This window comes from Rattus rattus, chromosome 7, assembly GCF_011064425.1.
Source record: "Rattus rattus isolate New Zealand chromosome 7, Rrattus_CSIRO_v1, whole genome shotgun sequence".
NCBI lineage: Eukaryota > Metazoa > Chordata > Mammalia > Rodentia > Muridae > Rattus > Rattus rattus.
The window spans coordinates 121985426-122010670 of record NC_046160.1 but is presented as its reverse complement, the minus strand read 5'-3'; the positions used below and the strand labels follow the sequence as shown (position 1 = coordinate 122010670).

The 25245-nt window shown below is 35.5% G+C and overlaps 1 gene segment (V, D, J or C); it reads right to left on the bottom strand.

Moving 5' to 3' along the window:
* Positions 1 to 13747: 13747 nt before the first annotated feature.
* Positions 13748 to 14316, bottom strand: LOC116906239. The segment is given in 2 exon segments: positions 13748 to 14160; positions 14271 to 14316. Coding segments are annotated over 2 exon segments (459 nt in total).
* Between the last annotated feature and the right edge of the window lie 10929 nt (positions 14317 to 25245).

The following is a 25245-nucleotide window of genomic DNA, read 5'->3' as shown; positions in this document are numbered from 1 at the left end:
CACTGCAAAATGTACTTTTTAATAAAAATTATAAACTCATGTAATTAGTTTTATTTTTAAAAACATTTTTGTCTATCCCTTGCAATTTTCATTCATGACTAAAATCCCTCCCTTGATTTCCTTGATCCAGGACCTGTCAAAGCTGCTTGATACAGATGAGAAGACTCACCAGAATTTCATGGGTCCTGCAGATATCAATAAATTACATACACACTTTAAGAGCTGAATCTCACAGTGAACACATGCAAACAGATAGACTTCTGGTTAGGTAACTGTCACACATGTCCAAATTTCCCTTCACTTCTGTCTTCCCCTGCACTCATTTTCTTATTCTTCTTTAAAGGAGCAACAAGGAAATTCAAACTGAGCCCCAACTCCCTGGTAATGAATGGTCTTTGTCCAGTACTGATCAGGAAAAGGAAGATTTTATTTACCTGATTTCCTGCTAAATAGGAGTTCTGGATTGAAAAGCCTTAAAGATATCAGTTACTAGTGCAGGTGCCAAATGTGAAATGAAGGAAATTGTGGCAATTATAGCATTAGTATTTCATTTATTTGGAAAAAATATGAAAATCATTTCTGCTTTTTCATCCATAATACCACATGCCTACCTTACCTGCTTCAAAGAGAGTAATACAAAATTCATAGAATTTAGAGAATTAACATGAAGGGAAATTATGTTCAATGTATATATAAACCAAGATTTAATGTTATAGCCCAGTAGTTTAGCATTAGACACTTCTGAAAGTTATTTCCTAGTAATGGAAAAATTAATAAAATATATCATCTAATGATAAAATTACCTAGAAATTCTCTATGATATATGTATATGTGGACATTATATACACATATTACATACACTTATGTGTATCTACATGTGTTATATTTCTATCTATCATTATCTATGTCTTCTATACCTTTATATCTATATCTAAACATCTTTTGTGCTGTATATTTGAGTTAATAACCTTAGGATTCAAGTAACTATTTAATGTCCTAAAATATAACAAAGTTACCATATGTAGGATCACAAATTTTAGAAAGGTGGCTTCCTCATGAATCTCAGGCGATGTTACAATTCACCTTCCCAATATTCTACCTGAGGATATAATAATTCCATAGTAGTTGTGAGTTAAGTTTTAAGATTAAGTTTGTTGAAATATCTTCCCATTTGTCCTTAAAAGAAACAATGTTGCTTCTTTGTTTTTCAGTGATGAATTTATTCCACTATGAGGGCAAATATGTTTTTGGTATCTAAATGTTCCTATAGATTTCTGTGACAGCCCTAGGAGATTGAATATTTAAATATAGATAAGGAATAGGAAGATATTTCTGATGTATTCTGGAAGCTCCCTTGATGTCTTCTACTGCTCTTGAATTTCTTCCTGGGGTGTGAAGTGAGCTCCACCTGCTGAACTGAATTCTTACTGCAGCAGGGTTATTCTTTTGTGACCAGGAACTTTCTCTGCCTACCCCAGTTCCTGAATAATGACAGACACTATATTTATTTGTAGGCTTTTTACCATATGTTAGGGATTCCTTCAACAAACTTATAACTCAATAAAAATGATAAGGAGCAGTTGCTAAAATTATTGCTTTTCTGTTGAATCTGTTCTCTTGTCTGGCCTCTGGGGAACAGGATCTACTTAGCCTAGCAGAGACTTGATGAGCCTGGTTGGTAGGATACCCTTGGTGGGATCCAATCTTTCAGAGGAGAGGAGGGGCCATGATGGAAGGATTGTGTGTGTGTGTGTGTGTGTGTGTGTGTGTGTGTGTGTGTGTGTGTGCATTAACACACGTGCAGACACACGCAATGCCTGAAAGGTGTCCAGGAGAGAGGCCTTCAAGACATAAAATGGAAAAACGAAGAGGAAAAAGTCCTGAATTAGAGAGAAAGAGAACTATGAATAAGAGAGATTGTATTAGGGATATTAATGTGTACAGTATTCAGGCAAGAAAATCTCAAACACATTTTAATTCATAACTGTAATAGTTACTATGAGAATGGAAATGTAATTGTCTTAGACTATTTACAAGTAGAGTATGAGCATATACTTTTAGGGAAAAACAGCTTAGACTCATAGAGAAAATTTAATTTATTAGACAAATCCCAAATCAAGAAGTTTAAAACTACACCTGTAGAGTGTCACGTAAGCCAAAATGTCCAATAAACCATTGAATATACATGACAAACGAGAATTTATACTCTGCATAGTTTTTTCCATGAATTTTCATTTTGTGATTCTCTATAAATTACTCAGAGCTTCTTTTTCTCCATCTTTATTAAATTGAGTATTTCTTATTTACATTTCAAATGTTCTCCCCTAACCTATCCCTCTCCCCTTCTATATGAGTGTTCCCCTTCCCATATTCCCTCCATTACCACCCTCCTCCCAAGAATCCCTTTCACTTGGGGTCCAGCTTTGGCAGGACCAAGGGCTTCCCCTTCCACTGATGCCCTTACTAGGCTATTCATTGCTACCTATGCAGTTGGAGTCCATGAATAATCTTTGGGTAGTGGCTTAGTCCCTGGAAGCTCTGGTTGCTTGGCATTATTGTTCATATGGGGTCTCAAACCCCTTCAGCACTTTCAGTCCTTTCTCTGATTCCTTCAAGGGGGTCCCAGTCACAGTTCAGTGGTTTGTGGTTGGCATTTGCCTATGTATTTGTCATATTCAGTCTGTATCTGTCAGGAGAGATCTACATCTGGTTCCTGTCAGCCTGCACTTCTTTGCTTCATCCATCTTATCTAGATTGGTGGCTGTATATGTATGGGCCACATGTGGGGCAGGCTTTTAATGGGCATTCCTTCCGTCTCTATTCTAAACTTTGCCACCCTCTCGCCTCCTAAAGGTATTCTTGTTCCACTGTTAAAGAAGGAGTGAAGCATTCACATTTTGGTCATGCTTCTTGAGTTTCTTGTGTCCTGTACATCTAGGGTAATTTGAGCATTTGGGCTAATATCTACTTATCAATGAGTGCATACCATATGTGTTTTTCTGTGATTGGGTTACCTCACTCAGGATGATAATTTCCAGTTCCATCCATTTGCCTATGAATTTCATAAAGTCAATGTTTTTGATAGCAGAGTAGTATTCCATTGTGTTGATGTACCACATATTCTGTATTCATTCCTCTGTTGAAGGGCATCTGGGTTCTTTCCAGCTTCTGGCTATTATAAATAAGGGTGCTATGAACATAGTGGAGCATGTGTCTTTGTTATATGTTGGAGCATGTTTTGAGTATATGCCCAAGAGAGGTATAGCTGGATCCTCAAGTAGTGCAATGTGCAATTTTCTAGGAAACCTACAGACTGATTTCCAGAATGGTTGAACCAATCTGTAATCTCAACAACAATGGAGGAGTATTCCTCTTTCTCCACATCCTTGCCAGCATTTGCTCACATGAGTTTTTTATCTTAGCCATTCTGACTGGTATTAGGTAGAATCTCAGGGTTGTTTTGATTTGCATTTCCCTTAGGACTAAAGATGTTGAGAATTTCTTTAGGTGCCTCTCAGCTATTCAATATTCCTCAGCTGTGAATTCTTTGTTTAGCTCGGAACCCCATTTTTAATAGGGATATTTGTCACCCTGCAGTCTAACTTCATGAGTTATTTGTATATTTTGAATATAAGCCCTCTATGAGTTGTAGATTTGGTAAAGATCTTTTCCCACTCTGTTGGTTACCGTTTTATCCTAAGGACAGTGTCCTTTGCCTTACAGAAGCTTTGTAGTTTTATTAGATCCCCTTTGTTGATTCTTGATCTTAGAGCATAAGCTATTGGTGTTTTGTTCAGTAAATTTTCTCCAGTGCCTATGTGTTCGAGACTGTTCCCCACTTTTTCTTGTATTATTTTGAGGGTATCTGGCTTGATGTGGAGGTCCTTGGACTTAAGCTTTGTACAGGGTGACAAGAATGGATTGATCTACGTTCTTCTACATGCTGACCTCCAGTTGAACCAGCACCATTTGTGAAAATGCTATCTTTTTTTTCCATGGGATGGCTTTGGCTCCTTTGTTATGAGGTCTTCTATGAAGGTCTGATAGAATTCTGCACTGAACCCATCTGGACCTGTGCTCTTTTTGGTTGGGAGACTTTTAATGACGGCTTCTATTTCATTAGGAGTTATGGGGTTGTTTAAATAGTTTAGGTATTCCTGATTTAACTTCAGTACCTGGCATTTGTCAAGGAAATTGCCATTTTCTCCAGATTTTCCAGTTTGACGAATATAGGCTTTTGCAGTAGTATCTGATGATTTTTTTGAATTTCCTCTGATTCTGTTGTTATGTCTCCCTTTTCATTTCTGATTTTGTTAATTTGGACACACTCTCTGTGTCCTCTGGTTAGTCTGGCTAAGGGTTTATCTATCTTTTTGATTTTCTCAAAGAACCAGCTTTTGGTTCTGTTGATTCTTTGTACAGTCCTTTTGTTTCTACTTGGTTGATTTCAGCTCTGAGTTTGATTATTTCCTGCCTTCTACTCCTCCTGGGTTTATTTGCTTCTTTTTGTTTTAGTGCTTTTAGATTTGCTGTCAATCTGCTGATATATGCTCAATCTTGTTTCTTTCTGCAGGCACTCAGTACTACAAGTTTCCCTCTTAGCTCAGCTTTCATTGTGTCCCTACTCTGATGTTTCTATGACCATAGATTAAATATTTCTTGGTTCCATATAAAACAATCATGACCACTATGCTGAGTGGTCTGTGTTCAGTGCTATACTGAATGAGAAGACCTGAAATCCATGGCTTCCTTCCTCTGTCAGAGCTGCAAGTTCAGGGCTGGTTTGGTTTTCATGAACAGACAGAGGCCTTGTTTGGGTCTCCCACTTCTGCCTTATTAGCTGTAAATTGTGGTCATTAGTCATATGAATGTACAGGAAATTTGAACAAACTAAACTAAGGAATGGTAAAGAATGAAAGAAGTATTAGCTATTCATTGCTCATTGTTAGTATAATTCTGTGTCTTATTTTATTATGTTTTGAGCAGATAACCTCTCTCTGCTTTATGAGTGTGTGTATCATACTACAGTTGTAGTGAGAATTTTAGTTTCTTTTAAAAACCACAGAATTATTATGAGAGCACATTTTTGTTTTAATCCAAATTGTACAGTTAAATAATTTTTACTTCATAAGAAAACTGGATCCATGACCAAGCCAGATCAGTCAGACAACAGAGTCTCAAGGGAGGGAGGGAGAATTGGAAAGAAAAAAGACAGCTAAACAACATTATAACATGACTCTAGCTATTGCTATGGCTGAAGCGGGTTAATATTTTCCAGTCTGCTTTTATATCGATATAGGTACATTCAAAGAATAACGTCAGATCAAAAACACCAGCTTCCATTGGACCCTCCTTGTTTTTTTGGCTTATTTGTGTATTTGGATGATATAATGGTGATCATGAATTTCGTGGCTAATATACACTTAAAAGTGAGTATACACCATGCATAGCTTTTGTGTCTTTTTGTCTTACTTAGGAAAATATTGTGTAGTTCTCTCCATGTGCCTAAAAAAATCTATGTTTTCCTTGTTTTTCATAGTTGAATTATATTCCAATGTGTAAATGAACCACATTTTTTATCCATTCTTTCACTGGTCTGTCACAGCCCCACTAAGTATATTCTGTGGCTGACCACATGTCAATTTTCTATCTGTTTTACAGTAACCTCATAATCATGTTCAAAATTCAAGGGGAGAATGTTTTCTCTGTTTTTGTCTAGGCACAGCTGGAACACTTTTACCTTAGCATTTCTAACACCCTCAAGGTGTGTTTTTCACAATGTGTTTTGAACGAATATGTGTAGCTGTGTCCTCATTTTTGAGGTTGCTGATCTGAAAATATACAGGGCTGGTAGAGATTTCCAAAGAGGAGACAAACCATCCTTTGAAGTCATCAGCCTATGTAGGCTCCCCAGTTTGGGTGTTGATCCAGCCCATCCACTTCCCACCCTTTCCTGGAGTCTGTTTCACCCGGGTCGCTCTATACTGTGTGAAGATATACCCAGGAGCCTTGCAGGAGATCCTCACTGGCTCTCCAGGTTTCTTCAGCTCAGGTCAAGACTGTACCAACTGTATCTATGCTTGGGCACCTGTGAAGAGAAAACAAAGAGGTAAGGATTCATTGAACGGCTTCAGTTCCCTTGGGGTTTTTGTTTCTTTTGTCTTACATTGGGGAATTGCCATCAGGAATACCAAGTTCCACAACCAATCCATGATGTCTAAGACTGGAGTTCAGTGCTTCCTTTAGACTAACTGGGTACTCCCTTGGTGGTATGTGGGGTGAGTCTCAGATTTCTACTCTTAAGTCTTCTATAGATTTGCATATGACTTGTCTCCCTAACTCGTATTTCACTAAACCAGTTATATAATTAGATATAAAAGGATCCCAACACCAGATAGCTGAGCCTATGCCTTACAGCATCTGCTGTTCAAGACTTCTTGCTTATCTTGTTGTCCTCCAAGTCCTCTACTTGCACTGGGTTTACTCCCTGATGTTCTCACCCATACACTTCACAGTCTCAGGCCATATACATGTAAGAGGGTAACAGTGGCCTATGTAACCACTCATTCTTTGGCTGCCTTGCTCTGTTCTCAGACTAAATGAATATATTCTTTCCAGTGGGTTATGCAGTCTGCATACTGAGACCTTTGCATCAGTATTTCTTTGCCTGTACAGTGTAAAGGGATTCTATTTCTGAACTTTTATTGTCCTCTGTACTCCCATTCCAGTGACTGGTCTTTCCTCATGGAAATGGTAGAATTAAACTACATTTCTTTTTAAATTATGAAATGTGTTTTCTATTTACATATGCCATGTATAAATGCTAAAACTTTGGAACAGTGCAAAGGTGTAGTTAGGAATTTTGGGAGAATTGATGCACTTAGAGTATATGAAAATTAAAAATCATCACAGTAAAATTAGGAAAGCAGTTGTTATAATAAAAATAGTTTAGAGATCAGTTGAGATGGATCAATGGTTAAGCAAATGCATTGGCTTTCATAGGGCCAGATTTTTATTGTTAGCACTGAAATCAGGTAGCTAAAAACTACCTATACCTACAGCTCCTAGGGTAACCAACTCTTTCAATCCTCTCAAGCATCTACACTCATGTGTACCTACGTACACAAAAACTTATACACATAATTAAAATAATAAGAATTTGGAAAGAAAGAATACATTATCAGTAATTAAACATATGTGAAAAATCACATAGTAAAATAAAAACTGGATTTTTTTTCATGTTCTTTTGTTACAAACAACCTTGTTGCTCTAACATGATGAAATTGAAGCATGGACAATTATTCCATGATAATCCTTTTCTCATTTTAATATTATTTCTGCTTTTTTATACTCTAGAATTAATGAAACTATGCATCATTAGAGGAATCTAATTCTACGTACTTTACACATTTAATACTTTCCTATTAGTGAACATGATGACACACATAAAGTTACAGTACAGTGTAACACTAACACAGTCATCAGAAATAGGATTATGAACATGGGTGATAAAAAAGGTATCTTGTACTAGACCTAAATTTCCACAGAGTTTTTTAATTTGGACTGCATTCTGGGCTCATAATATGGATTAAAGTTAGGCAATGACAATGGGGTCAGATGAAAAGCAGTGGGGATAGCAGAGTAAATAGAAGAAATGATTATAAAACTGTTGTGCAGACAGAACAGACTTTTGTACTGCACAATCAAGGTACTGATTGAACAGAGGGTGATTGACAAAGGAAGTCAATAATTGCTCATTACACTGGCAAGTTGTTCCATACACTGGGAAGGAAGAGAAAAACCATAGCTGAGAAGAAGTATTTTCTGACCTTCTCTGCACCTGTTCAATGACATGAATGAAACCATGGAAATTTGGCATCCCCTGCTGTATGAATGTGACCCTGTTGCATGATAAGGCTCCCACTACTACAGTCAGAGATTCATGTATGGCCTCCTGCACATTCCTTGTCCCTGTTTTAAAACCACATCATGGTTTAGATCTGTAGAAGGAGACATTTCAGAATTCATAATTTTCTAATAATTTCATATTATGCCTCAAAGTCATGTCTTCCTGAATTTTTCTACTAATGGTACATATATAACACAACCACAGTTGACTCATTTTGGCTAATAAAAGAGCTGGTCTACTAGAAATATTTAGTGGTAAGCTTGTCAAATATTGATGCAGTGGGGCATGTTTTTGCTGATACCTGCCCAGGAAAGCTGCTAACAGTGAGCATAATGAGCATAGCAGAAATACATTGGTTGCAGTCAACAAAGATGAGAAATAGATCAGAAGACGACTTTTATATTATGCATAGAAATGTAGCATTTGAAGGTTGCCCAACTGTTTTCCCTGCTTGCTTTTGAGATTGCAGTTAAGTGATTAGTAATATGTCAGAAAAGTATTTTAACATTTTTGAGATTGTGATAGTCAATGAGGACTTGGAAAATTGAACTGAATGCATTTTCTTTTAAGCTATGTCTAGATATGGCTTCCATATACTCATATGTTTAAAAAGCCTATTGAGATCACAGAATAAAATGTGGTCGTTCATATGTGCTTGACTCAGTAAGTTTCAATATTAGGAGTTGTGCCTTTGTTGGAGTAGATGTGGTCTGGTTAGAGAAAGAATTTTACCCTGCAAGTTGGCAATAAGAACCTCTTCCAAATCACATGGGAGAGAGTCCTCTCCTAGTAGCCTTCAAAATTAAATGTAGAACCCTCAGCTCCTCCTCTATAAGGCCTGCTTGAATATTGCCATGCTTCTACTTCAAAGATAATGGATTGAGCCTCTGAATGTATAAGTAAGCCATAATTAAATGTTGTCCTTAGAAGAGTCATCTTGCTCATGGTGTGTTTCCACAACAATGGAAACCTAGTCAAGACAATGACTAAACTACATGTTTATAGTTTAGGGGAAACCTCAAAAGTCCTCATTCCTATTTGAAGAGTTACAGGTAATCAATGGCTCTTGAAAGTGGGACAGTCAGTTCCTTCACACTTAAGCTCCCTGCTAATTTAAACAAACCCAAGTACACTGTACTAAACACAAGGAAACATATATATATATATATATATTCATATATATTTATATATGAATGTTTATATATAAACATATATATGTGTTTATATATATGTTTATATAAACATATATGTATATTCACACATAGAAAATATAGGCACATGTATAATCACAATTAAGGATAAGGAAGCCATCAATTTGAAACTGTGTGAAAGATAGATGTGAGAGAAATTTGTGTGGGGGACATTGATGTGTACATTATTTATGTGAGAAACTCTCAAAAAATACCCTTTAAATTTCATTTTCTAAAAATCACCAAGCAAATTTTAGTGCTGGGTGTGTGCTCAGTCCTGCTAATGAATGAAAATACATAAGAATTGAAGGCTTCCATCCTCTTCCAAACCTGCAGGGTAAGGGCTAGACAGGTTTTTATGAACAAGGGGACATTTTGATTGCATTTCATCCTGCTGTATAATCGAAGATCTGATTTCAAAGCATTAAACATAGAATGTCTCAAAGAGTAGAGAGATGTAAAACTAAAGAACTTCGAAAGAATGGCCATATAGCCATCCCTTCTGTCCCTCCCCATACCTGCTCATGAACCCTCAATTCGCTCTCCCATCCACTCCCTGTCCCAGTTCCCTCCCTCCATCTGACACTTTGACTGTCATATTCACCATTTTAGTGAGACTCAATCATCAAAGCGAGTGCTTTTCTTCTTCAGTTGCTAGGGCTCTGTGAAGGATGTCAAGGTACATGCATTTTATGGCAAATATCAATTTATTACTCAATACATTTGATGCATGTCTTTCTGGGATTGGGTTTCCTCACTCCAGATGATATGCTCATATTCTTTTAATTTGCCTGCAAAATTCATGATGTCTTTGCTTTTAGTAGCTGAGTATTATTTCATTCCATTCTTCGTTGAGGGAAATTTTGTAAAAATTACTCCTTATTTAATTAAATATTTTTTATCCACAACAGTTCTAATTTCATGGTGAGTTTTAACAGAGAAACCCCTCTCTCTACCTTGATGTCCCTCAACTGAAGAATGGAATAGATTCCTTCTGCTGCTCTGCTCCAATTCTTCGTGCATGCTTTGCTCCTTGTGCTGCTTTGGAACTCACATCCACTCAAACACTCAATATATGCTTTTTATCTAATAATTACCTTTTAAAAGGGAAACAATAAAATCCAGCTCAGTCCCAATGCTATATTGAATGGCTCGTATTCAATACTGATGGATGAATAGAAAGACCTCTGACCCAGATCTCCATACCTCTGACAGAGGAATAATATCAGGGCTGTTATAATGAGAAGAAGAATGATTATTGCATGTCTTCCTGTCATATCATGAGCCCATGAGCATTAGCCTTAGATAAGACAAATGATGATATAGATGTTATAGAAGAAATAAGGACCAAATGCCATTTATAATATCAAAGTATCACTTATTGTCCTGAGGATGTAGCTTAGTTGGTAGAGCATTCATTTGCATGCAAGAAGCCATTTTGAGTTATGCTTTTCATTCAAACTTTTGCCACCACATACACCCTTTATTTTGCTTTGATAACCCTCTGCTGGCTTAAAAATTAATAAAAGCCAAATTAAGAGAATCAGAGTATTGAATTAATGCAGCTTTTCTATAAAGAGAGTGAAAAGAATCATTTTATAAAAAACAGAGACAGAGAAAGAGACAAAGAGAGAGAGAGTTTTCCTCATTACATATATTAGGCATACTGTTCAATAGATCCTCAAAAAAAATAAAAGAACTATTATGTAAATATAAAAATATATCCTATTTAATCTATTTTTTGAAACAAATGCCCAACTGGCCATTTAGAAAAGTTATTACATTTCATGGACAAAACACCCAGGAAACAGTTTCAAAGTTCAGATCTTTTTTCTCATTACTAGGTTCATTCAAAAGAAAATGCCCATCTTGATATTTAAACTTGTGGGGAAAAAGTTCTTGATTCAAGGTTGAAAAAACTTTGAATGGGACTGTTGAGAATGCTTACTAAGGGATGACAAACAATTCCTTTGTGGACTGCAAAAGTCCATTGGGACAAAAAATTCTTAGGAATTGTACACACACACAGACACACACACACACACACACACAGACACACACACTCTAATAAGCACAACTTGCTTTGTTTGTTCCGTGTTTTGTTTACCTGATTTCAGTGCTGACTAATTGGTATCAGTATTTGAAAATATTTACACAGCATAAATATTATTTTGAGCTAATGTATTTATTTGCAAGTAACTCAACTCAGTCAACAGGAAAAGAAAAATTCAAATAAATAGCCAAACATATTACACAGAAATTTTAAAGACAATGCATGTCTATGTTCATAGATATGTATAGAAATTTAATCATTAAAATACAAATTAAACACAAACTGGAATACCCATTACCTATATAGAATAATTTGTAAAAAAGAGGAAATGAAAAATGCTGAAGTCAATATACAAATAAGAACATTTACTTGGTTTAAGTGTAATCACATAGTCACACTGGTATGTACTGTTCAACAAACAAAGTGCAGCAACATCATAACTTCTCACAATCATCTACTCTGGTATGAATAACCTAAAGTGGCAAGTGTCAGTGAGAACTATACCACCAGGTGCAAGAATCTTGAGTTTATTAACAGTCACAGAGATAGGAAATGAAGGTCTTTCATTATCAAGTTTAAAGTGTTGTGCAGATTGTTGCAATTTAGGACTTAATGAGAGGAATGACAGGGGAATATAATCAAAATACATGGTATATATGCAAAAAATGACCAAAGTTGCAATAAAAAGATAAAGAAGAAAATCACCTTGTTACAGAAGAAGGAATGGATAAAGAAAATGAGAATTTATGAAAATACTGTGATGTGGTCTTGAGATGAAAGAAATGCTGTTCTGTGTGAGAGAGAACAGGATTGGTCCTGTGTACATTGCACTCAGTAAGAAAATCCAGATACATGAAGACAAATGCTGGCTGAGCTGAGTTACATGGGGTATGAAATGGAGAAAGTTCTGGAATTGTGAGAAATGTTCTCATGATTCCCAGAGGATGCAGAGGAAAGAGAGGTTATAGAGGAAAAGCATAAGTCCCAGCTGTACAGGAGAGGCTGTGCAGACAGTTGTACATTTCAAAATGGTTTATTTGTTATATATTTCATATTTAGATCAGAAAGTTTTATGTAAGTCAGCACGTTAACTGCTTGCCCATCTGTTTCCACATTGCATTTATAAATTAAGCAGCGTATAATAAGCTATTGATCTAAAATTATTCATTTCCCCATTTCTGAATTTTGAAAAAGAAACTGTCAAATACTCAGGATAATGTGGAAATATGATACTAATTTATACTGAATTTTCTCATGATTTCAACTCAAAATAGCACATGAATATAATTACCTAATTCATCTTATAGATGTAGTTCACACATGTGCTTGTAGTTTTTCTGATTTTTTAATTCAACTTAATTAAATATTTTTCTTCTCTGCTATGTCTTTTCAGCTTTTCTCACAGTGAAAGTAATTACTTAAAAATGAAGCTGGGATTTCTGAAGAAGAAATGAGCTGGATTTGTCTGTGTTAAGGTGATAGCTAATGTCCATGCTATCCATAATGGATTTAGAAAAAATATCAAATTGTTTGAGAGAGACCTTCTAGATGAGTAGATTTATATTCTCATGAAGGGCAACATGTTTGTTGATGCATATGATCTATTCTTTCTAGAGGTGCAATTCTGTCTTCAGGTCTTAAATAAGGCAAGAAACCATGTTTCAAATGTCTGTCTGCATTTAGACACAGACGTTACTGAATACATAAATTTATATAAAATTCTATAATGAACAGTCATGAAGTTCATAGAGAAATAAATCAAATTATCCAAAAGAGAGGGTCACATCTGAAATTTGATATGCACAGTACGAAGAGAGAAGAACGGAGGTTTAGAATTCACTAGGTTTTATGTTCTATTCATCTCCATCTCCATCTGCATTTTCCATTAATTTTAAGTGCTACCCTAATCAAGAAATCTGACCAATATTCTGTCTTGAATCTGAGAAAAGCAAACAAACAAAGAAGGATTGGTGATTTAAATATACTTGGCTCAATGGAAGTGAGATTAATAGGAAGTGTGGCTTTATTCTGAATGATATGGTTTGTGTGAATGATGTGTGTCACTGTGGTAGTGAGTTTTTGTCTCCTCCTATGTCCATGTCCTACCAGTATGGAAAAGAATCCTCCAGGTGTCCTTCAGAAAACAGACTCCTCCTGGATGTCTTCAGATCAAGATGTAGAACTCTAAATTCCTCCAGGACAATGGCCTGAAAGTTGCCATGTTTCTCCTCATGATGACAGCAGAATGAACAACTGAAACTCTAAGCCAGACCAAAGAACATGATTTAATTTATAAAATTTGTCCTTGTTGTTGTGTCTTATGGAAGTAATGAAACCCCAACTACAACACAGGGGTCTCCATGAACTTCTTCATGTGATTTTAGTGATGAAGACTGAAACATTTCTGACCTCATTGTTGTCATTTTGTATTTTCCTCATGTGAGACTCTGCTTCCTAATTTTTTTTAGCAACAGAAGAAATACAAGAAATGTTTAAGCACATCCATTCCCTCCAAAACAAATATTAACAAAGACTTTCTGGGAAACTAAAAAGAATGGCAGCTTAGACACCTGAGAAGAGTGATTGAATAGGTGTTTATAATCTGGTCTGAACCGTGATTGTAGATACCAGAGGTACTGTACGCCCCCTGGTGGACACAAACTGTAAGGTCTGTGTTTCACACTGAAGTTCACTCATTGCGTATCCAAGACAGTAATAAGTGGCTGTGTCCTCAGATCTCACATTGCTCATCTGCAGATACAGGGTACTCTTGCCATTGTTTCTGGACATTGTGAATCGATTCTTTAGGGATGGTGCATAGTTTGCCCCACTGCCATCATACTTAATCTCTCCAATCCTTTCCACTGCCTTTCCAGGAGTCTGCCAAAACCAGTACACCCAGTAGTTACTGAAAGTGGACCCTGAGGCTACACAGGAGAGTTTCAGAGAAGCCCCAGGTTGCACCAAGCCTCCTCCAGACTCCACCAGCTGTGCTTCACACTGGACATCTATAAGTACAGAAAATGCTGGTCAAAATTTGCTACACACACCCATTGTTCCTCATATTCATGTCAACTCACACATTCAACATCCATTGCTTTTCACAAAAAAACCTTACCTTTTAAAAGAGCAAAAATAAAAATTAAGCTCAGTTCCAACTCCATGTTGAGTAGTCAATAAGAAATCTTGGGATCCAGAGCAGAGCTCCTCTTCCTGAACTGCAAGGTTAGGTTGGTCTGCTTTTATGAATAGAAAGCAGTCTTATTTGCATGTCTTCCTGATAAACAGCATGATATATAGTGGGAGTGAAGAGGTGACAAATCTTAGATTTTGGGTAAATATAGTCAATAAGTCTGGTTACAATGCTAATATTCAAAAACATGGTATCAGATTTCATTATTTTGACAGAAACTAATTATCATCTTATTTATTTTATACTTGCACACAAGAGTAATATTTTCCTGTATATTTCAAATGAATTTTTCACCCCTTGGTCCCTGTAGGGTTTAGTTCCATGTTCCTGTTCACTGATGAACATGGAGATCCTTGTTCCAGGTCTGAGTGCAGCTGCTTCATGAAGTAGGGAACTCCCTTTCAGCATGGAAATCATGTGACATACCTGTATTTCAATGTTCAAATAACAAACTGCAAAATATTGTAAAGACCCATGTGTATTCAAGAGTCTGTGACTTACTTTTGTTATTATGTATAATTATTCTTCTTTCTCTGCATATTTCCTATTTGTTCACTAGAAATATGGAGTGATTGGTAAGCCAAATTTCAGTACATGGGTCATAATTGCATTTCTACATCTTCTCAATGTGTGCATGCCCTGGGCTCCAAAAAGAATTTCCTCACTCCCAAGTCACCTCCACATGAATTTACTTCCCACACAAATTAATTATGCCACATCACATACCTTTACCAGCGCTATTTTTTAATTTTAGTTTCTAAGTTTGGTTCTCACTCTCTAGAGGATATATGGATAGCCATAGATGATGGATTTCTGTTTGATTTTTCAGTGAAAAAGATTTATTATTTTATGGAAGCTTGCTTTATTTTGCTTCTCTGCTTTGTGACTGATGTTCTGACTGAAATATTGAACAAAAGATTTATTATCATTTAATTAGCTGATTCAGGTTTGAGCAGGCTTCAGTTTCCTGCCTTGCAGATAAAACAACTAAGATTTGAGATACCACCTGAAAACTGTCTTCATCTCATTATTTAGGAAAAAGAGCTAAAGATGATCACATTGATCATTATTATGATCATCATTAGATTATGCTAAAGAAAGAAAAAGCTGAGGAGCGAGAGTGGAATGTAGAAGCCTTGCTTCAAAATATCTATAAACTCAGGATCACAGTTGAAATTGCAGAACTTAAAGAGATTGAACTTGGTGGAAAACAAGTCTGCTAAAAGAGTCAAGTGAAAGTGTAAGATAGACTGCAGCAAAGCAGGGAAATATTCTTCTCCATTAGCCCAAGGTCTTCTGTGATAACAAGTATAAAACTTAATATGCTTCAGTATATAATTCCACAAAATAATGGAAAGATTCCGAATAATATATGAGGGGAGGAAGTCAACATTGGAGTTCTAAGCTTTTACATTGAAATCATAGAATATAAATGAGAAAAACAAGACATATATGTACATTTCAAGTGCAAATATCTGAAAAAAGAATCTATCTGATGATAATCACTTAACCTTACAGTCAAGAATTTAAGAAGAACCAAATCCTGCTTCACCCCCAACACACAGATACAGAAAAAGAGGGAGAGGGAGAAGGAGAGGGAGAGGGAGAAGGAAAGGAAAAAAGAGAGAGGAGAGAATGAGAATTCTGCACACAGGTAACCTATACTCTGTTGAAATTGAAGAGGAACTCAATCCTGCAGGACCCTAATCCATGCAGATGATTTGCTCTTAACGAAAGAGAGGAACAATGACACAGGAATAAGGAGTGTGATGAAAAATCAAGAGATGACGGGCACCTATACTGTATCCTCAAAATATTGAATAAAGAAAATGATCCTTGAACAATCCATTTTCAGAGATTCATACATTGAGGAATTTAGAATCACAAAAAACATTCCTCAGCATATGCTGTGTAAAGATTACCATGGCATGCTGGATCTAATCAGAAGTTCAGGGCTACAGAGAAGTGTGGAGAGTGGAAGTTGTTTAATATCATTGTAATTCTCTTAAAATGTAACTTCTTTCAAAAAACTAAAATGCTGTAGCAGGTAAACACAAATGCTAAGCATTCATGACAATCTGATTTTAGTCCTGAAACACAGTTAGAAATGCATCTTGTTGTGTCTAGTATGTGTTATCAAAGCAGGAATATACAGAGAGGGAAGGGTTAGACAGGAAAATTGAGAACAAACTACTGGACCATCTAGTCTGAGGTAAATAGCGTGTCAGGAGGAACAAAGGTATGCTGCTTCAGCAAAGGGAGACACTTGAAATGTATACCTCTCATTGCCAAACCATGCAAGGGTGCACAAACATACACACAAACACACACACACACACACACACACAAACACACACACACACAAACACACAGAACATGACACATATAAATCAATAAAATATTGAAATTGTAAGTAATGTAGTAAAAACAATAATATTTTTATACTGTGACAAGATGAAATGAGGTGGAATATCTGATACACAGTTCTGGAACACATGGAAGGAATTAACATGTAATAAAATAGCACAATCAAATTTGAAAATATCAAGTAAATCAGTAAAATTGATAAAAAAATTGAATTATCTGTCAAGCTCATGCAGTATAGTGGGCTAAATTAAACCAAGTGTTAGTAGAACAACAACTATAATAAAAAAATCAAAGTCAAGACACACATTTTCATTCTTGATTTTAATGATACAAATTTATTACAAGTTGTCTGGAAATTATCAAAAACATCAGATAGGAATTGTTTGTGAAGTTAATTTGATAAAAATATGAAATTTAAAGTAAGCATTTGTCCAAATAAAATTCCATTGAAGTGTAAACAAAACTAATCAAGTATTAAAAACTAATACAGTGAAAATGAAGAATATAAGACTTCAATATTCATACAGATTTCAGATCCATATGGCATTTTCAGGGAAAGCAAGCATGGTATATTATTTAGTATATAAAGGCCTGCTATCCAAAAGAATACAAAAATTACCATAGTCCTCACATGAAATAGTCTGACCACCCTAAGAGTTGGAGGAATGTGCAATACAATGTGTCCAGCTAAGAGATTCTCAAGTAGTGACCTCTCAGGAGAAAATCCATTGGAATATTGCCATAAAACTTGGTTGCTTGCATTATGCATTAACTCCCAACTAAGTAGCTCCTAACTTCTCCTCTTTCTACTCCTCTGTCCTTGATGTGCCAGCAAGAGGCAGACAATCTCCTTGGTAGGTGAGGTGGTATCATCGATTTCTGATGGGAATCCAGTTAGACTTAGACTGTTCCTGTAAGAAAACACAAACAAAACCCCACAAAGTTGTAAGGAGGGAAACTGGTCCCTCCTAATTCCCACCCAAAGGATCATGTCATTATATTAGAAGAGAGAATGTTAATTTGGGGATATGCCAATGGAGGGAGATGGGAGGTGTTTTGAGTTTTTGTAGATGATAGTTTAGTATAGTCAGAACTATCATTAGTTGTTTATTGGGGTTAAAAGGTTGTCTTTTGCTCTAGAAGTTGAGCTTTTAGGGTTTGAATTATTTTTACTATTTCTTGGCCCTGAAGGAATGGTGGGTAATTTTACATTGTGTGAAGAAGGTATTGAAGTGAGAGATAGGGAAGAAAAGGTCATTATCAATTTTTTTCATTATCAATTTTTATTTATGAGGAATGCCCATGATGCTAAACATGGAGATCATATGATGATTTAACCATTTTTAGTTTTTCACTCATTTGTACTGTAGCCCACATAAAGCACAAGTGTATAACTATGGTAACAAAAACGTATTTTTGTCTACTGTGTTGGGGTGTATAGGTCAGATGAATTTACCATAAGCTACTGGATTTTGGGGATCAGTGATTGTTGCCCATCATTTATAAAGCTGGAAGAGTAATAAGCGATGCCCAAGAGCAGCACGTTTTTATTATCCTTTAGAATAAAACAACAGGATATAGGTGAAGCAAGCATGAAGCCACTTTATGTGTGTGTGTGTGTGTGTGTGTGTGTGTGTGTGCGTGTGCGTGTGCGTGTGTGTGTGTGTGTTCATGAATTGTTCGGTCTGTTCAATGGAGGATATGCATGTTCCTGTTGAGGTGGTTGGGTGAGTGAGAGCATTTCCATTGGATTTGGTTCTGGGAAGGAATTATGAGGTCTGACAAACTGGCTGTAGATGGGGGAAGCTCATTCCTGGATGAAACATGAAGCCTATATGAGTAGAGGCGAAAGTGGGTTTACCTCTTGTTTGACAAAGATCTTGACAGCTAGTAGAGTAAGTTGACAGCAAATGCACTGACTGACAAAGGATTAAGTGGCACCTTGACTTCCTTTATGGCCAGGTAGATAACATATAATTCTGTATATTGGGCAAAGTGATGTGGAAGCTCTCTGAATCAGAGAATAACTGGCTCATCCTCAAGGAATAGTATATTATTGCTGAAGCCTCCTCTTTCCCCCATCAGTAAATATTGAGTTGCTCCAATTATGGATTTAAAAAAATTGAGGAGCAGCAATCACAACAGAGGGAGTGCAGAGACAGTTTACAGCAGAATAAAGTTGTCTATATGTCCTGGGATTCCAGGTTAAGATGATAGAAAGATGGTAGTGATTTTTGATTAACTCTTGGGTGTCAAAGAGGAAAAAAAGTTAATTTGTTGTTTTTTGCATGTTTGTTTGTTTCATGTTTTTGTTTTTTGAAAAAGAATGTCAGTTTATTTTTCTAAATTTTGTAGGGCTACATACTTGCCATTTTAATCTTATTAGTGAGGGCATTCACCTCATTTAGAATTCACAGTGCACCACTCATCTGTGTGTGGAGCTGTTTCACAATGCCCTGGTTTTGGATACAGCTCCCACAAGTGTATGTTAGGAAGTAAAAATAATGAGCTGTACGGGAATCACTGAGTTCTATCTAACAAGATCCATTACTTTTTCCACTAAATTGTCAAAATTTAGAGCTTGGATTGTTTCAGGGGACATTATTCTCTGGGATGAGGGCCTTTTATCTCCTTTTAGGAGGTCAAAGAGAGGTTGAAGGTTTCTTGTGGGAAGGGAAAGCCATGTTTCAAGACAATTCAGTTTACCCAAAAATATCTGTAGGGAGGTGAGAATAAATTTCAAAGGGAACATAAGTGTGGGTTTGAGGTGAGGGAGATTTCTGTTCCTAAAAGGAAATGTGTGGAATAAGTTGTATTTCATGAGGGACTCTTTTGAATCCTAGGTAAGATAGGAAAAGTATTAGCTGATCTTTTATTTGGGAAGAGCAGTAGAAGAATCTCCTCATATTAAGACATCACCCATATAATGACATATATTCCATTCTTTGTTTAAACATGGTTTTGATGCAGTGGCCACAACTCCTGACAACAACTATGTTCATAGCAGCTTTATTTATATTAAACACAAGGTGAAAAGAACCCAGATGCCTTTCAACTGAGGAATGGATACACAAAATGTGGTACATTTACACAATGAAGTTCTACTCAGCTATCGAAATCAATGACTTCATGAAATTCTTAAGCAAATGGATGGAACTAGAAAATAACATCGTAAGTGAGGTAAACCTATAACCAAAAACAAACAAACAAACAAACAAACAAACAAAAACAAAACAAAACAAAAAAACACACACATGGTACACACTCACTGATAATTGGATATTATACCCCCCCAAAAACCTCAAATTACACAAAATAAAATTGACAGACCACATGAAGCTCAAGAAGAAAAATGAACAAATTGTGGGTGCTTCAGTCGTTCTTAAAAGGGTGAACAAAAATATTCATAGGAGGGGATTTGGAGACAAAATTTGAAGGAAAGTCCAAAGGAATGGCCATTGAGTGCCTGTCCCACTTGGGGAATCTAGGATATATATCCTAACTAGAAATTATTGACAAAGCCAAGAAGTGCATGCTGAGAGGAGCCTGCTATAACCATCTCCTGAGATTAAAAATACAGATGCAAATGCTAGCAGCAAAACATTGAACTGAGAAGGGATCCCTGTTGGAGGAATTAGAGAAATAATTGAATGATCTGAAGGGGCTCAAAATCTCATAATAAAAATAATACCAACTAACCAGAGGTCTGAGACACTAAACCATTACCCAAAGACTTCAAATGAACCAACCTATGCCTCCAACAGCATATGTAGCAGTGGATGGCTTTGTTGAGCACCAATGAGAGGAGAAGTCCTTGGTCCTGCCAAGGTTGGAATCTCCAGTATTGAGGAATCTCAAGGCAGGGAGGCATGAAGGGGGGTTGGATGGGGAAGGAGAACATAGTTATAGAAGAAGGGGTGGGGGTTGTTATAGGGTCTTAAGGACAGGAAAGCAGGGAAGAGTAAAATATTTGAAAAATAAATAAAAAATATCCAATTTAAATAAAACACAAGTTATAGAAAATTATTTTGACATTAATTATTCTATACACTTATACTTATACTATATACTTATACTATATGCTTAGAGTACATAAGCTTTTAAGTTTTATTAGCAATAGAAGGGAATATTCTTTCAAAGATTCAATAAAACTGCAGTGCTACTTTGATTTCTTAGGATCTATTAAGATCTATCTGTACAAAGATAAAAATAACTAAAAAGATCTTTAAATACAAATACAACATTTGCATTTAACTGGAAAAGAAAAGCCTTTGATGAATCTAATATTAACCTTCTTGTTTAGTTTCTGGTTTACAGAGATATCTAACTTATCATTAAACTTTATCATTCATTGAAATAAACAAATTAAGAAGGTAATGAGATAGAAAGAATTGACTGGATTATATTAGTAAAGTAATCCCATTTAGCTTATGATATGATTTAAAACTAAAATTGAATATTATGTTAATAAATTATGTCAATATGTGGCAAAGTTCTGTATATATTCAGTGTTTCTGCACAAAGTCTATCATAAAAATGAACTATAAAACTATTTAGATGTAATATGTATAACATAAATTGGCTTTTTAACAATATATAGAAAAACCTTTTTCATGAAAACATACTTTATAAACAAATTCCATCTCTTATTTTATTTAGAGTAATTCATATTATATGAATAAATTTCAAGAATGACAAATGCATTACTGCAATAACTTTTCCAATATTTGTACCAAGCGTCCTGTAGGTGCCATTTATGTTAGAAACTCAACTCATTAAAATGATTCACAAAGAAATTTCAGAAAAATATGTCTAAAAATATAATTGGAAACACAGCATATCTGAGATTATGTCTTCAAAATTTCTCACTTTCCAAGAAGAAATTTGTACACGTATTACAGTTTCTCATACATTAGCATTTCTGTTCAGTTGTCACTCTCCAATGCAAAGGCTTCTGTAGTAGATAAAGCATTATATGTTCCAAAGGCCTTTCCAAATGATAAATAGTTCATGGAGAGGGACTGTCTTGTTCTCTGGTCATGTGCTCCCCCTCTTGTGCCTGAGCAACCCTACATGGAGTGGATGAGTTTGGGCACAACTGAAGTATTCACTGTGTACATATTGTTTCATTATGTGTCCTCTGATAACAGAGTGTTTTATTTTGAAGATTAGAGAATCAGTTTTGGGAATTATCTCTGAATGGTGAATTCCTTTTTATTCTTTACACGGTTGATATAATGATTATTTTCCTGATGGAAACCAAATTTTCTCAAGTGAAATGGTGTGTACAAACAGATTTTTTCTTTCTGAATGTCTAAGAATTTCAGAGAACACCCAGGTTCATAGTATTGTCCATTCATGTTTTTCATTTTAGACTGATCATCTGTTTCAAAAGTCTTTTGTCTGAGGGTAAAATATTTAGATTCACAGTCCATCTTACCTTAAACACACTACATTCTGTCTCTTTTGTTCTTCAAAAAAAAGTATACTGAGGAAAATTTTCATTGCAACTTTTGGTGAAAAACATTCAGGATTGAATTTATCATTCAAACTAAGGCAAACTAAGGACTCTAATATTAAATTTCTTCTGACCATTAAAATGATTTTTTAATTTACAAATTCATCTATATGTTTCTAATGAACATAAATGGCAATCTTTAATTACTATTGGTGGGAGGGTTCATTAGTATAAGTATTTTGGAAATCAGTGTGATGGCTTCTAAAACTCAATTTAATATTGTAAATTTAAAATTGTCAGTTATTTTTGGAATAGAATTATCTTAGATGGATGAGTTTGGTTTAAACAGATGATACATATACACATTGTTATTGGACTTGAAAACAAAAAAGAAATGTTTTTTTTTTTTTTTTGGACATTTTTTTCCGGAACTGGGGACCGAACCCAGGGCTTTTCAATACAGCAGTTCAGGTCAAGGCATACACCACATCTTCTTTCTAGTAAATCCCCAGCCCTAATACATTTAATGTTTTATTTTGAAATTTAGCTTAGTTCAGCTTCCTACCAGAAATATGTAAGAATTCCTTTTATTCTTTGTATTTACACCAGATATAATGATTATTTTCCTGATGGAAACAATTCTTTCTCAAGTGAAATGGTGTAATACAACTTTTTTTTTCTTTCTGATGTCTAAGAATATTGAAGACCGGTTCATATGTGTATTGTACATTCATGTTTTCATTTTAGAGAATCATCTGTTTCTAATTCTTTTGTCTGTGGGTAATATTTGGGTTAATATTTTACCTTACTGTAGATTCTGTCTACTTTTATTCTTCAAAAATATACTGGGGAAAGATTTTCTATTGCTTTTTAATAAACATTAAATTTATTAAATTTATCATTCATCAAGTAAAGCCAAACTAGCTCTAATATTAAATTTCTTCTGGACCATTAAAATGAATTATTTTAATTTACAAATTCATCTATATGTTTCTAATGAACATAAATGGCAATCTTTAATTACTATTGGTGGGAGGGTTCATTAGTATAAGTATTTTGGAAATCAGTGTGATGGCTTCTAAAACTCAATTTTAATATTGTAAATTTAAAATTGGTCAAACTAATTTTGGAATAGAATTATCTTAGATGTCCATGACCTGTTCAATATTTAAACAGATGTGATAAATATACACACTGCTATTGGACTTGCCAAAAGAAAAAGAGAATTCAACCATCAGGACATTTGTTGGAACTGGGAAACATTATTTTTCAATACGGCAGTTCAGGCTCACAGAAGCATACACTACATCTTCTTTCTAGCATGTGAATCTTTGCCTCAAATATATTTAATTTTCTGGTTTTGAAATATTATGATCTTATATACGTAAGCACTTGAAAATAACTCAAAAATTATTCTCATTATACATTTTAAATTGTTTTGTTAAATAATATTTTGGAAAATTTCATATATATCTGTATATAGTTTAATGGTACCCACCTCATTTAGCCTCCTTCAGGCAATTGCATGAAGCACTAATCCCTATGCCTTCCGAGTCCATGTCTTCTTTTCAATTAAATGATAACTAAGCACAGAGTTTGATTAATTCTATACATAGACTCATGTGTTTAGGTCCATGCTTTTGGTTCTGGACAATCTGTCAGATTACATTCACATGCCCCTCAGTCCCTGTCCCTTAGGAAGAAACATGTGTCCAAGGATCATGAGCCAGCGATAGGGCCTCAGAAACCAATCTTCCACCCAAATTGTAATTATGACTGTTTTTATTTATTGTAGTTTGTAAGCAAGAAACAAGTGTTCCTGTTAAATTCAGTGTTTGTGATTGATTCATGTCAGAAATTAAAAAAATTTTCTCCACCCCTTCTCATGCTATGCTTGTTTAGTTATTTTTTAAATGCAAAACCAAATTCTAACAGCGCAATTTAATAAACCTAACGTTAATACCAAGTGAGTTATTTTTATGTTACATGTTTGGCTCTCATCAAGGTAAATTCTTTTACATGAACAAACAAATGTGTATGTAGTGGTTTCAAAAGGCTGGAGGGTAGTCACATAAATCGTGTGGCAAAACTTAGTTAATATAGTCATGATACCTTATTTATCTAGAAGACCCAGTGATTCAATTCTAATCAGTGTACAAGGCAGTGGTGGCTACAGCAGTACATGGAACAGTGAGAAGACTGAGCACAGGAGGAGCAGCAGAGATCCCCTAAGGTCGCCCTCTGCTGCAGAAAGGGGGTGGGAGGTGGGGAAGGGGGAATTCTTATTCACTGAGAAGTCATAAACCTAGTGCACCCCACCAAAAATGTTGTTAAATATCTGCACGTTCCCGTTCAGATGAAGCAAACCAAACCCAAACCTACAGGGTTCCATGTGGCAAAAATTAATGGGAGAATGAGACAAAAAGAAGGGGTGAAAGAAAGAAGAGAGAAGAGGAAGAGAGAAGAAGTCTGGCTTTTATTTGGAATATGACCTCAGTGCTTCCAAGTGGGTTTGTGAATTGAGCCAAAAGGTCTTCTGGGAAGGTATGCACATTGCCATGGCAACAGTTGTCAAATGGTGTCACTGTTTGAGGTAAAGGAAATTCCTAATACCAACAAACCCTCCATCAAATTCTGGTACCTATTTTAGTTCCCATTCTGAGAAAGATTCAACCAGCCTCTGTTGGGGTTTCCTTTTCTTTTTGTTTCTTTGGGTATGTGGATGATGGCATGGTGATGCTGAATTTCATACCTTATCAGTGACTACACACCATGCTTGTCTTTTGAGATCAATGTTCCTCGCTCAGGAAAATATTGTCTAGTTCCATCCATTTGCCTGAAAATTCATGCTTTCCTTGTTTCTCATAGCTCAGTACTATTCAATTGTGTAAATGAACAAACTTTTTTCTACCCATACTTTCATTGGTCTGTCACAGCCCCACTTAGTATATTCTGTGTCTGACCACCTGTTAATTTTAATCTCTTTTACAGTAACCTCATAATTCTAGTCAAAGGCCAAGAGGAGAATGTTTTCTCTGTTTTTTTTTCTCTAGGCACAGCTGCAACACTTCTCCC